Source organism: Sceloporus occidentalis, unplaced genomic scaffold (genome assembly GCF_023333645.1).
Source record: "Sceloporus occidentalis isolate IW3139 unplaced genomic scaffold, rSceOcc1.0.p SCAF_9, whole genome shotgun sequence".
Taxonomy (NCBI): Eukaryota; Metazoa; Chordata; class Lepidosauria; order Squamata; family Phrynosomatidae; genus Sceloporus; species Sceloporus occidentalis.
This window is the reverse complement of record NW_028316989.1, coordinates 30,019,113-30,031,850: the sequence shown is the minus strand read 5'-3', so window position 1 is coordinate 30,031,850 and position 12,738 is coordinate 30,019,113. Positions and strand designations below refer to the sequence as shown.

The window sequence follows — 12,738 nt, the reverse complement described above, 5'->3', positions numbered from 1 at the left end:
TATCCCCAGTCATACAGTCACCACTGAGCATCTTAATCCAGATGGCTTCCATTTTCAGAGCAAAGATTTATTGTGCAGTGGTTATTGTTCGGCGTCTGATCAGTTGCCATTCTTTGGATCGGAGGGCACCAATCTCAGCATGTCAATAGCATTCAGTGCCTATCTCCTCTGGAAAAATCAAAGCCCACAGAGAAAAGGGATGCTAATTCAGTTTGTCATCGGTGTCGATGTTGGCAACAGCTGCCAAAGTTTCTAAAACCAATTATTCAAGCCCCGACGGACCAGAAATCATAGCGTGTTGAGGAGACTATGCTTGGTTCTTTTAAAAAAAGAAATACCTACAAAATGGACCCATTAAGGATGGGGCTGTTCAAGATTATTTATCTCCCACGCTGGACCTGATCCAGAGCTCTCCAAGTGAAAGATCTACACGTATGCATATTTGTCTTCCCCACTCCGAGTGATTTAGCATTCTCTCTGTTGATCTGCCAAGTCATGTTTTAAGCTCCCTTGAGCTTCAAAACCTGGCAAACAGGCTGAACCATCCATTCAGTTACAGACACTTCAGTGGATGCATGGAGCGCTCCTGTTCTCAAATGGGTTTCCATTCTTTTCTAAAGAGAAGTCGAGAGCATCAACACCACCAGTCTTGGCCAAGCCAAGGGTTCATGTTGCCACATTTGTTGCAAATGGACCACACTGGGTGACACACTAAAGGGGTGACACCACTGCTCCCCAAACATCTGTCTTTGGGCAGAAATTGGCAAGAGCGGGGCATGGCCATCTGCAGTTGGGACTGTACAGAAAGACTGATATTTTTTTCAGTGATATATTTTTGCATCCCTTTATCTTCAGAGATGAGAGGGGTGAGGCTCTGTTACCGAAATTTCAGGGGGTGCTGGGGAGGCACCCGCAACTTGCATTCAATGGTGAAATTGATTTAGTTCAATGAGAATGCCAGGGTAACGTCTGGCTAAGATCCTTTGCTTTTGTAAAACAGGCCCAAACCCACAAAGCTCCAGAGGCAGTTTCCAAATGAATGGTAGGTTATTTATAAACGGGGCATCAACACACACACAAGCACTCACCACACTCTCTCTCTCACACAAAAAGTAATGAATTAAATGGTTAAATGGGATAGATATTAAAAAGATGGGGACCATTCAATGCAGAAACCAGAAGTCCAGATCAGAGGGAAAACCGCAGAGAAGGTGGACTCAGAATGGTAGTAATTCTGAGAAGTCTAGGTAAAATTTTGGCTTCTGACTGAAAACAAACAGCCCCCTTTATACTTTGTCTCCTTGTGGGATGATCCTTGAGACTCCCAGATGGAAATGGAAAAGAGCAAAAACCTTCTAACCAACTGGGCCATAAAACGTAGCCATGCTACACAGTATGATACACAAAGAGGTGGCAAATCCATATGGCTTGTCCTTTTGAGTCTCAATTTTTTTATATGTTAACTTCAGCTAGATTGGTACCTGCCAGATACTGAAAAGTGAAAAAGATATACAAATTGATGAATGGGTTATTAAATTGATAGACATGTTAGAAATAGATATTCTGTCAAAAAAGTTAAACAGGGAATTTAAGAAAACTAAAATGGATGGATGGGAAAAAGTACTTAAAGATATAAAGAAGAAATGGGTGAACGACCTGTTGATAGAGCTTAAAGAATAAATTGGGGAATTAGACTAAGATTGAGAAGTTAATGTTTCATCAATTTATGGTATGATTCATGTTATATTATAAATTTATAGTAAAACTGTGGATACAAGAAGGGTAAACATTATACAAACTTTAATTTAAAGGAAGATATACAGAAAAGAAGATGAACTAATGAACTGGCGTCTTTTTAGACATGCAAGATTTAAATTGTCTTATTGTGTGTATCTGTTTGTTTGCTTTTGCATGTTGTGTATTCAGTTGTTTGTATGTTGTGTGTTCATGTATTTTTGTTTTGTCTTGGAAAATAAAATAAAAAAAGTTTGCACTAAACCCTGGAGCGGATTCATGGCCCCACAGACCTGGGAGCTGCCAGCTGCCACTGTCAACCAGTGATAGCAGTGCGCAAAGAACCGACTCAGTTTAATTAATGGCGGTGGTGATCGGTGCGAAGAACATTGGGAATGAAAAGGAATAACCGTTGGGTCTTCTGACACAAGTCTACCTCCAGCAAGCGACATCTGTAGAGCCGTAGGATACGCAGGAGCCTGACTTTGATCACTGGCTGGCTTGACAGTGTGGTAAACAGCATGCTGAGTTGCAAAGGCATAGCTAATGGTCAGGCAGGAGCTGCACAAAAGGTCAATGTGGCCCATAATGAGGCTTCTGCACATGGAGACGAGTGAAACAATCATTTTCCTGGAAGAGTGTGACTCTCCAAAGGTAGAACAAATGATTGGCGCATTGATGGAAAAATGAAGGAAAACTCACACGAGGTGTTCTCCACTTGACCCTGTCGAGGAGGCCGGCTGGGGAGTTCAGATCAATATGGGATTGCCAGCTTGCCTCATGTTCTTTGTCTCACTCCCTTAAGGAGGCCAGTTTGCAACGCTGCAGTGAGCATGGATGCAACAACAACAACAACAACAACAAGCCCTGACAGCATTGTAAGGCCAAAGTACACATGGCATTATCTGTGCTTTAAAAGAAATAATGGTCAGAGTCTTGCTTGAATCTTATGCATGCTTGAATCTTATGCTCCCTTATAGAAATGGTTGGACATTTTTGTTTGATGTGGAATGCCTGCATTCACGTCGAGTTGTGGATGCGATGCTATTATACATGCACAGGTGGATGCCCATAAAAGTTTGGCCAGACGTTCAGTTGCACATTTGGTGTAACATCGCCATTCCACAAGAGGGTTGCATAGCACCCTCAGTGTGTAACTACAAATGAAATCTATGCTGCACAACCCTGGTGTAGGATCTCAATCAGTAATGGGTTGAATTACCATATGTTGGACACCAGAGTTGTCCAGCTGTTTGCCCAAAGAGTGCCAAAGTCTTGAGTTGCCCTCTTTGCAATGGTGGATTACTTTCCCATGCACCAAGTCAACAGGAAGAAAGAAGGGTCTCTTTGTGCATGTATTGGCTGCACATGGGATCTCACCTAACCTCTGAGAAAGCCCAAACCTTTGCACAACCAAGGTAGGCATTCTGCCCCCACCCCCCATGTGTCTTTTGCATCAGGCTCTTATTAAGCAAAAGAAAGTAGATCTTGTGAGCATGAAATCTTCCCCTCTCTGCTTTTCATCACAGAATACCCAGCGATGGAAAGAAATTTCATCAGGCTTGCTGCCTCCATAGGGGTTGCAGCTTCTTCACATCTCCTGTTGTGAGAAGAAAACCACCTCACCTTGAATATTCATACGTTTGATAGGCATATAGATCTGTTTCCATGAGGATGTTTCCAACACTGGCTCATTGGGACTCTAACCAGAAAGCCTTGTCAATCCGCCGCAAATCACCCAGTGAAATACCAGAGCTCTTTTCCAAATCTACCTTCTTGACACTCTTTTTCTATTCAGTTCTTTGGTGCTCTTGGGAACCTCTCTAGCTTCGGAATCCAAGTCTAGAGCCAAGTCTTCATTGATGCTTGACTGAGGATGCATCTATGCTGTAGAAATAATGCAGTTTGACACCACTTGAAGCTCAATCCTATGGAGCCCTGGGATTTGTAGCTTTACAAGGTCTTTAGCTTCCTCTGCAAAAGAGGGTTGGTGTGTCACAAAAGTACAAATCTAAGGATACTGTAAGATGAAGCCATAGCAGTTAAAGTGGTTTCAAACTGAATTATTTCGACATTATTTCTTCGATAAGTCAGTTATATCCTGTTGGTGTCTTATGTATGTGTGAGTTCCCCATGGAAGCAATTGGATGTTTATGTCAGATGCAGAATAGCCACATTGATTGTGAAAATGAAATGCCTGTGTGTGCATGGTTGTGCATTACACATGGTTGCAGATTGCACATGGTTGTGCACGCAGATGGGCATTGTGCATGCAGATGTGCATTGGGTTGCTGAGTGTTGCAATCCACTAACAAGGCAGTGTGGCGCAGCTGTCATGTAACTTTGTGAGCATAAAATTATGCTCCGTTTCCTCAGGGTAGGATCTCAGCCTATGCGTTTAGTGAAGAAATGCACTGCAAACTCACTATTCAAGTGGTTTGCATGGACATGTGAACTCCTCACCTGCTGGCTTTCAAACACTTGGAAAAATTCATTTTTAATGAGGGGTTTATGTGAACAGAATGATATTCCCCCTCCTATTACTAGACGCTTTTTCCAGTCTTGGACTGGCCTTGTTCCTTCAGAAAGCAGAATTTGCTCACGTTTCTTATCAACAGAGAGACCTTTAGCCACCCAACCTAATGTGCTTCTAATCGGTTATTACAGTCTAATCATTTTCGGCTAAAAGGAACTATCCAAGTTATGGCTCTAAAGAGAAATGTAATTGGGAGAAATGCGTAGACTTTATAAAGGAAAAAATGCAATCGTCCAATTTTATGCTCGAGGCAGCATGAACTATAAGTCACAGGCGCACCGAAATTTCTTTTCCGGGCCGTTGTGTGCAACTGGGTGACCTAAAAATGCAATTTTAATGCTTTTCAATTTGTTTCCCTCCCCACTTCTTAAGGTAGCTAAATGCCCACCATCTGTAAAGGGTTTATGTTTATAAGGGAAATGTTGCTTTTTGAGAGACCGAGGTAATACTTCCATTTGGGGAAACTGGGACATGCTGCTGGGAGAGCAAGCTATTGCTGAAATGAAATCCGGGTGATCCTATTTTTATTTGCTTTTCTTTTTAATCTTCAAGTATTGGACAGACTACTACTTACAGTGGAATATGTCGGACTATCCTGGGGTGAAAAATGTCCGTTTTCCGGATGGACAGATATGGAAGCCAGATATTCTTCTATATAACAGGTAGGCTCACTTTATGTAAATATATGGCAGACAGATAGATAGATAGATAGATAGATAGATAGATAGATAGATAGGGATGAAATAAATCCTCAACTGTACTGCTTTTGCACATGGTGACAAATAATGGTGGTAGTTTTCTGTTTGCTGTAGGAGAAAATGAATATTTTTCTGGGCTAAAATAGAGAAATATTCATTTTCTCCTACAGCAAACAGAAAACTACCATAACTATTTGGTAGTATCCTGAGATTAAGGTGGTTTTTGTGTGGGAGCAATGGCTTGTTGGCATAGGATGCTGTCTTTATATTAAAGGTATTATCATTTTACATTGCTTTTAAAAATTATTGTTAACACAAATATTTTATATTAATCCTGTCCTTAACTCCACATTTAATTTTAATGTATTGCATTGCATTTTATCTGTCCTGTTCTGCTCCCTTTTTACTGGTCACTGACCGAAATAAATATGTGTATTGTTTCTCTAGTGTATTCTCCCCATATTCAAACATGCAAAATCCCTGTGGCAGAGGGATTATTCGATGTAGAAAATGGCATGGGTTTCTGAGCAAAAAAATCTATTTTCTGCCCAGAAAAAAAAAAAGTTTTTGTGTGATGTTAGAACCTAAGCAGGGTCAGCCCTGGTTAGTACTTGAACGGGAGACCACCAAGGAATAAAAGGTGCTGTTAGGTGATATTTCAGAGGAAGGAATGGGAAGAATCACCTCTAATTATTCCTTGCCTAAGAAAAACCTATGAAATTCATGGGGTTGCTCTAAATCGATGGGCAACTTGAAGGTGCAGACATACATATACACAGACAGAGTAAATATTAAGAAAGACTTCTTGCCTGTAGTAGTTGTTCAAGAGTGGAACAGAGTGCCTTGGAGAGTCCCAAAGGCTGTCCTTTTTTGGAGATCTTTAAACAGAAGATGGATGGGCCTTGATCAGGAATGCTTTACTTGAATAGTTGGGGGACCGAACTAGATGACTCTCATGTTCCCTTTCAACTCTAAGATTGTATAATTCTACAGTCTGCCATTCTTGTTTTTAAGACGCTCAAGAGCTCCTGCCATCCCTTCTCCAAAGTTGTCTGCTCACCTCCTGCTGTTTTGCTGGCACGCTGCCCTTTGGAAATGATGTTCAGTGTTCACAGCTGTCCGTGTCCATTTATCTTGCCAAGCTGGCTGGCCAACTGCACCCATTTGCAGGGACTGATATTTATGTGCTGGATGGAAGCTGTTGCCTGCTGACTGTGTCTGAGAGAGAAGGATTAAGCCAGACAGCATGTTTAAATATTCCCAGGTCACTTGTCATTTTGTTTTTCACTTGCTTGTTCTCCTGCCCTAGCCTTCTCCCCATTGACACTCGGTTGTTTGCAAAATGTAAGGCGAAATTCTCAAATGAACATGTTGACCAACTCCTGCCTAATTCAAAGGATGGGTTGTAGTTACATGTACAATGCAAGCAAGCAAGGTGGGCAGCACATGACTTGCAACCTGCCAAGCTGAAGGCATGCAACCTCTCAAACATTTCACATTCCTTTCTCTCCATTGCTAGCTGCTAAAGAGGGGGACTCTGGTTTTCAAGAGTGCAAAAGATACGTGAGAATTCAAAGGCTTTCATGGCCAGCATCCATAGTTTTTTGTGGGTTTTTCAGGCTATGTGGCCATGTTCTAGAACAGTTTATTCCTGATGTTTCGCCAGCATCTGTGGCTGGCATCTGCAGAGAATGCATTCTTTGACGATGCCATCCACAGGTGCTGGCGAAACGTCAGGAATAAACCCTTCTAGAACATGGCCACATAGCCCGAAAAACCCACAAAAAACTATAGAAATACTTGACTTGTGTGTTTTCTCACAACCCTGTTTTCGCTCTGCAGTGAAGATTCAGAAACGATCAGAAATGCAGATTGCCCAGCTGAGTGATCTGAATTGAAATGAGGATTGAACCTGAGACCTTCTGCATCAAAACAGATCCTTCCTGACTGAATCTTTGTGACCAACGACACTGTAGAAATGATGTGGTTTGACACCACTTTAAGTACGGCAGCATCATCCTATGGAATCCTGCGATTTGTAGTTCTACAGGCCTTATCTGCCAAAGAATGCTGGTGCCCCACTAAACTACAAATCCCAGTTTCCCGTAGGATGGATCCATGGCAGTTAAAACAGTGTCATGCTGCATTGTAGATGCCTTTAGAGTTTGGCATGTGTTCACTCAGATCCATTCCACCCTGTTTTCACATCAATCTGTGACTGTATTTTTTTTAAACCCTGAAAATGCACATGCTTTTCATCTTTTCCCCGTGCAACATGTGCATTCTTGTTCACATGTTATGACAGATTTAACCTGAAATACACCTGTTGTGGGTTTTACCAAGTTCAGGAGCAAATGGGCTTGGGTTGCAAAAGTTTTGTGTAAATCAAAAATCTTTGCACGATTGTAAATGGATGAGAAGAGAGGGAGAAAGTCAGGTCTCCTGTGACAGACTTGTCCAAAGCTTGGGAACGGTCACCAAAAAGGACGTGCCTCTTCTTCTCACCAAGGGTTCCTCTGATAATATTGGAGCATGGAGAAGAGCCTCTCGCAAGGATTATACATTCTGGGCAGGCATTTTGGCTTTGTGATGTGTTTTTTTTTTTTTAAAATAAAACTTTGGTCTCATCTGGGCTGGAGTGAAAAATATAGAACAACATGCACTTTGAGCTTGGTTCTCCTCCTGTTTTTCCCCTTTGGTAGCCTCTACAGGCTTAAATGGATTCTTGCTTCTCATTAGCAATTCAATTTCCATAGCAGCACAGCTCTTGATTCCTACGGAGTCTTCATTCCTTACTGAAGATTATTATAATATTTTTTCCCCTTCCAACTGGCTTTGAATGGCTGAAGATCAAAAGTGCCTGTTATTTTACATGTCACTTCTGGTAAAAGAGCAAATGCCACGGGTGCTGGTTGGAGGCTGCTTCACAATTCTCATTCATCCTTACTTTCTGGGAATGAGAGATCAGGTTAGGACTGCAGTCTTCTGCCTACTAACTGAGAAGTAGGACTCATTGAACGAAGTGGGTGGTATGTAAGAAGTAAAAACACAGTTCGTAAAAACACTGCATGGAAATCTGAATCCAGGTTCATGAAGCAGACTTCAGCTGGGAAGATACATGCAGACTTTTGCATTTGGTGCTCAGATAGACCACTGTACAGTGTTTTGGACATATCATGAGATGGCATGATTCACTGAAAAAATAACAATAACACTAGGAAAAATAGAAGGTAGTAGGGGAAGAGAAGGGTTTCATTACAGATGGACTGATTCAGTCAAAAAAACCAAGGCTGCCCTAAGTTTCCAAGATTGAGTGGAAAGATTCCTTCCCGAATCTGTGAAAACCCTTGAAAGTGGAATGAAATGCTGTTCAGTTTTTGTGGCACATAAATATATTCCCTCCTGCTTTTGTGATAATGCAACAAGAGCTTCACTGAATCCTGTTGATACAGGCAACCTTCCATATCCACAAGTTCTGTGTCCATGGATTCAAGCATCCGTGGCTTGAAAACATTTTTTAAAAATCCAAGAAGCAATCCTTAATTTTGCCATTTTATATAAGGACACTGTTTAGTCAATTATATATATTGGGACTTGAGGACCCATGGATTTTCATTCTGAAACCCACCTTGATTCCCTTGGGAAAAGGCAGGGTATTTATTATTATTATTATTATTATTATTATTATTATTATTATTATTAGATCTATGGGGGGGTCATGGAATAAAACCCCCGCAGAACCCAAAGGCCTACTGTACTCTCAACTAGAGTAGACCCATTGAATCAATGAGATTGACATAAATATGGATTCAACCTTCAACAGGTCTACTTTAGTTGGGGCTTCTGATGCCATTCAGGCCATCCTTAATAGGTTTCTTATGTACCCATGCTTAGCAAAAGCACCACTGTTCACTAACCCTTGTGCAAGTGAGGGATCCATTTGCAGAGACGTGTCCTGGGTGCCGCCACCCTTCAGCTAGAAGAAGTGCAGCCTTCAAGGAAGTTACATCTGCGTAAAAACAGGATCACAGATTGAAAAGTTCTGCCTGTCCTCATTCTCCGTTCCACCCGACCATTTCAACTTCTCTGCACCACTTGGGCTTAATCGGCTTAAGAGCAGATGCTCCACATCTTCTCTGCAACGTGTTTCCAAGACCGGAGGCAGAGTTAGTTGGATGCTCCGCAGGAGGGACTGTGCCAAGCCTGGAGCAAGAACTATAGTCTTTCAAACTCCTGTGGCTTCTGCCATTCTCAACATACACCATCCATGCTGGAAGGATAAACAAACATGGCATCTGTCTTTTCCATTTCTGCTTCTTTGGTCAACTCCCTGAATAGGTCAGACGCCTTCTCCTGCCATAGAGGCAATGCAGCACTCTGTTGCCTTGGTGCCTGTGAGAGGCTTCAATTCTCTTTGCCATATGTCTGTTGATTAAACACATCCCTGCTCTGTCCAAAGAAACCAGATTGTCTGCCTTCATCTCTTTATGTTGGTAGTAGTTTCATTCCTACTTGAAGTAGCCAGTGTCTTCAGCTGCTGTGCTGTTCCTTCCTCACACAGGTCCTCTTGATGTTTCATGTTACAGCTGGTGGTGATGCCTAATGCTGTTTTCATTGTGCGAAACTGAGACGCTCCGCTTATTGTTGCTGCTTTCCTCATCCTCTCGACCACCTGTGCGCTCCCTCTCTCAGCCCTGACAAACCCACTTTGCTTGCTGTCTATATTGAGAGAGCATCTCTCTGTCTCCATGCTGCGTTTCATGTTCAATGATTTGGGATGAAAAAGTCCATTGTTGTGCCAGCTGGATTTGCTTGTCAAGGAGACAGATCCTAGTGTAGGGCTTCAGCACGCAAGCTGAAAGCTTGGCCTCTGCGTTTATGAATCTTGGAAGGATAAAAATACAAACAAAGGGTTTCTACAAATTTCTAAGTCCAAGGAAGGTCAGCATATGCTCAGAACAGGTGCATTCTACTTAATCTTAGCAAAGATTACACAGAGTATATTACTCCTCTGTTACAATAGCTCCGCCAGCTGTCAGCTTGTTTCCAGGTACAATTCAAAGTGCTGGCTATGACCGTAAAAGCTCAGATCCAGGATACCTGACAGACCATATCTGTCAGTATACTTTTTATTCTGACAGGCTTTTTAAAACAGAAAGGTTTGAAAGAATGGGCAAAAGGGTGCTTTATGGTTTTAAAGCGATCTGTTTTTAATAGCCTTTTATCTTTTTAATGGCATTTTATCCTTTTAAAGTGTAGGTTTGAATTGTTTTAATGAACAGCTTGTGTATAGTTTGATTCCATGTTAATGTTCACTTTGTATTTTTCGTTATAAAAATTGCAAACTGCCTTGAGTCCCGGTTTTAGGAGACAGGTGGGGATGGTGCTGAAGCAGGTTGGGTATCCCTTAACTGGAATTCTGAAATCTGAAATACTCCAAAATCCACATGAGCAGCTGAGATACTTACACCTTTGCTTTCTGGTTTGGGGCTTCGTCCCCCTCAATTGCATTTTACAAACTCACCTTTTGCAGCTGGTTTTGGGGGCGCTGGCAGGTTTCAGTGGTGAGAGGTGGCTGTCTTTTTCACTTGTGGTCTCTGTTCATTGTTTGGTGCCACCTCTGTGGGCACAAGGTGCTGTGAGGTCAGAACCAAGTGCCTAGCATCAGTAGCATGGCCGGGTGCCTCATTTTGACCTCATTTGCGATGCCAGGCAGCAAACAGGGGCTGCACGGGAAGGTAGCCTCCTATCATCAGTAGGAGAAGAGAACAAGATAAGAGGTAAATTCAGGTGGAATTTGGGGCCCAGAATACTCTGGGGCCAGCCTGGAGCATTCTGGCCAGTGTAGATGAGCCCATATGTTTTGTAAGTTCTGATGATCAGAAGGTTGGCAGTTCAAGGCCTGGATGCCGTATGATGGAGTGAGCTCCCATCACTAGTCCCAGCTTCTGCGAACCTAGCAGCTCCAAAATGTGCAATTGCAAGTAGATAAGTAGGTACCACTTCAGTGGGAAGGTAACAGCATTCAGTGCGGTCATGCCGGCCACATGACCACCAGAGACATCCTGAGACAATGCTGGCTCTTTGGCTTAGTAACTCCACTACAGTCACTTACGACTAGACATTCATGTCAAGTGACTACCTTTACCTTTACCTTGGTTGCAGAAGGGCAACAAAACCCTGTTAGTGAATTGCAAAGAGGCATATCAAGGCAAGAGTGCTCCAATGAGCATTAGATACTTTGGATGCAAGTTGTACATTTGGCACTTCTGATGTCCATCAGGTGCTTCTGTTGTGCTCTGGTGGTTCCTAGTTGGTGTCCTGATGTACACCAGAGAGCATTGATGGATGTACATGACACCAGGTTGTGGTGCATCAGTCACTCCACTGTGTACCATTGCAAAATGGACACATGGATATGTTGTGTCATGACAGAACCCCTTAGAAGAATACTGACATTGTAAAACTGGGCAATTCAATGTTGTGCACACGTAAGGCCATTATGACCATTGTAATTGTTATCATCTTTACTATCATTGTTCCCACACATGTGGAGGAATGATTTTGTACTTGCAAATGCTGGAGAATCTTCTTACCTGGAGATTCTGCAGATCAAACCTAGGACCTTCCATTTGTAAAGCCTCTGCTCACACACTGAACTATGGACCTTTCCTTAGGTATCAGGCAAGACTTGAGGGAAATAACCCTACTCAGTTGTTTTCCTCCACAGAAATGGTCAGGGTCATATTCTGCTTTTGAACTTAGAATTTCCTTTCAACTTGGGTGATATGTAGGAAGGGCTATACTTTATAGCAGAAAAGATTTTTGCTTAGTTCAGCCTCACTAAATACACTCTGAGGGCGGACTGGGAAAGCGCAGTGGTGGCTTGTAACTAAACATATGCTTCATTCTAAAAAGACATCTTGGCACGTTCCCTTCGCTTCTTCTCAGCCATTGCCAACTTTTTTCATTTGCCATTTGATCAGCTTCTTTATCAGTTTATCAGTAAGTACTCTTATTGAAGAAAGCCTGATGAAATGACCCAAGCCTGAATTCACTCCTACTAATGGAACAGACACCAGAATAAGAAAAGAAAGACTTTTTGATAAAAAAAATTGCCCAAAAATGTGTTCCTTGAGTGTTGGGAAACTCTGATGCAAAGAATCCTGGACTGACAAGAATCTTTTATTCTATGAAAAATTTGCATGTGGTTGTTTTGCTCCCAAATGCCATATTCTCTGTGCAGGAAACAGCAATTGCTGCACAGAAGATAACATTTTTGTCCAGACATAATAATGGCTTCAGAAGTGCTCCCACTGGGACTTAATAGCTACCTTGGGAGGGAGATTTTCGATTAGGTATTGGATTAAGAGCGAGCGAATGGCTTTTTGCATCCCATTCAAAAGAAGACATACCCTCACACATAACTCTGAGTTATACGCATGTTACGTCAAAAACAGGATTCCAGCCAAGGTGTAATTAGACTTTCAAAAGAGGAAGGGCAATAGCAATCTTTAGTTGGCATTCTCTTGGTAATTTATGACAATGCAAACCAAGTTATGTTTGTGCAGTTTAGAACTGTGTTGTTGCTCAATGTTCACGTTGCCAGCAGGGGAGTGTTGTGACAGCTGCGCTATTGGGACACATGCACAAACAGGATAAGCAGCACGACTGTTGTGCAATGGTTGCGATATGCAGTGATAGCACTTTGTGGGATTGGCTACTCTTGCAAAATGACGCCGGGGAGGGAGACGTTCATAACAGATCATG

General features: G+C 42.3%; 1 protein-coding gene across 5 annotated transcripts in view; it reads left to right on the top strand.

Annotated features, from left to right (window-relative positions):
- LOC149307152 (neuronal acetylcholine receptor subunit alpha-7) overlaps nucleotides 1-12,738 on the top strand; it is a 69,668-nt gene that overhangs the window by 41,921 nt on the left and 15,009 nt on the right. For all 5 annotated transcript variants that reach the window (XM_089537534.1, XM_089537530.1, XM_089537535.1 and 2 more), the window contains one exon: nucleotides 4,823-4,932. In XM_089537534.1, coding sequence (XP_089393660.1) covers nucleotides 4,823-4,932 — 110 coding nt within the window. The remainder of the gene's footprint in view (nucleotides 1-4,822; nucleotides 4,933-12,738) is intronic.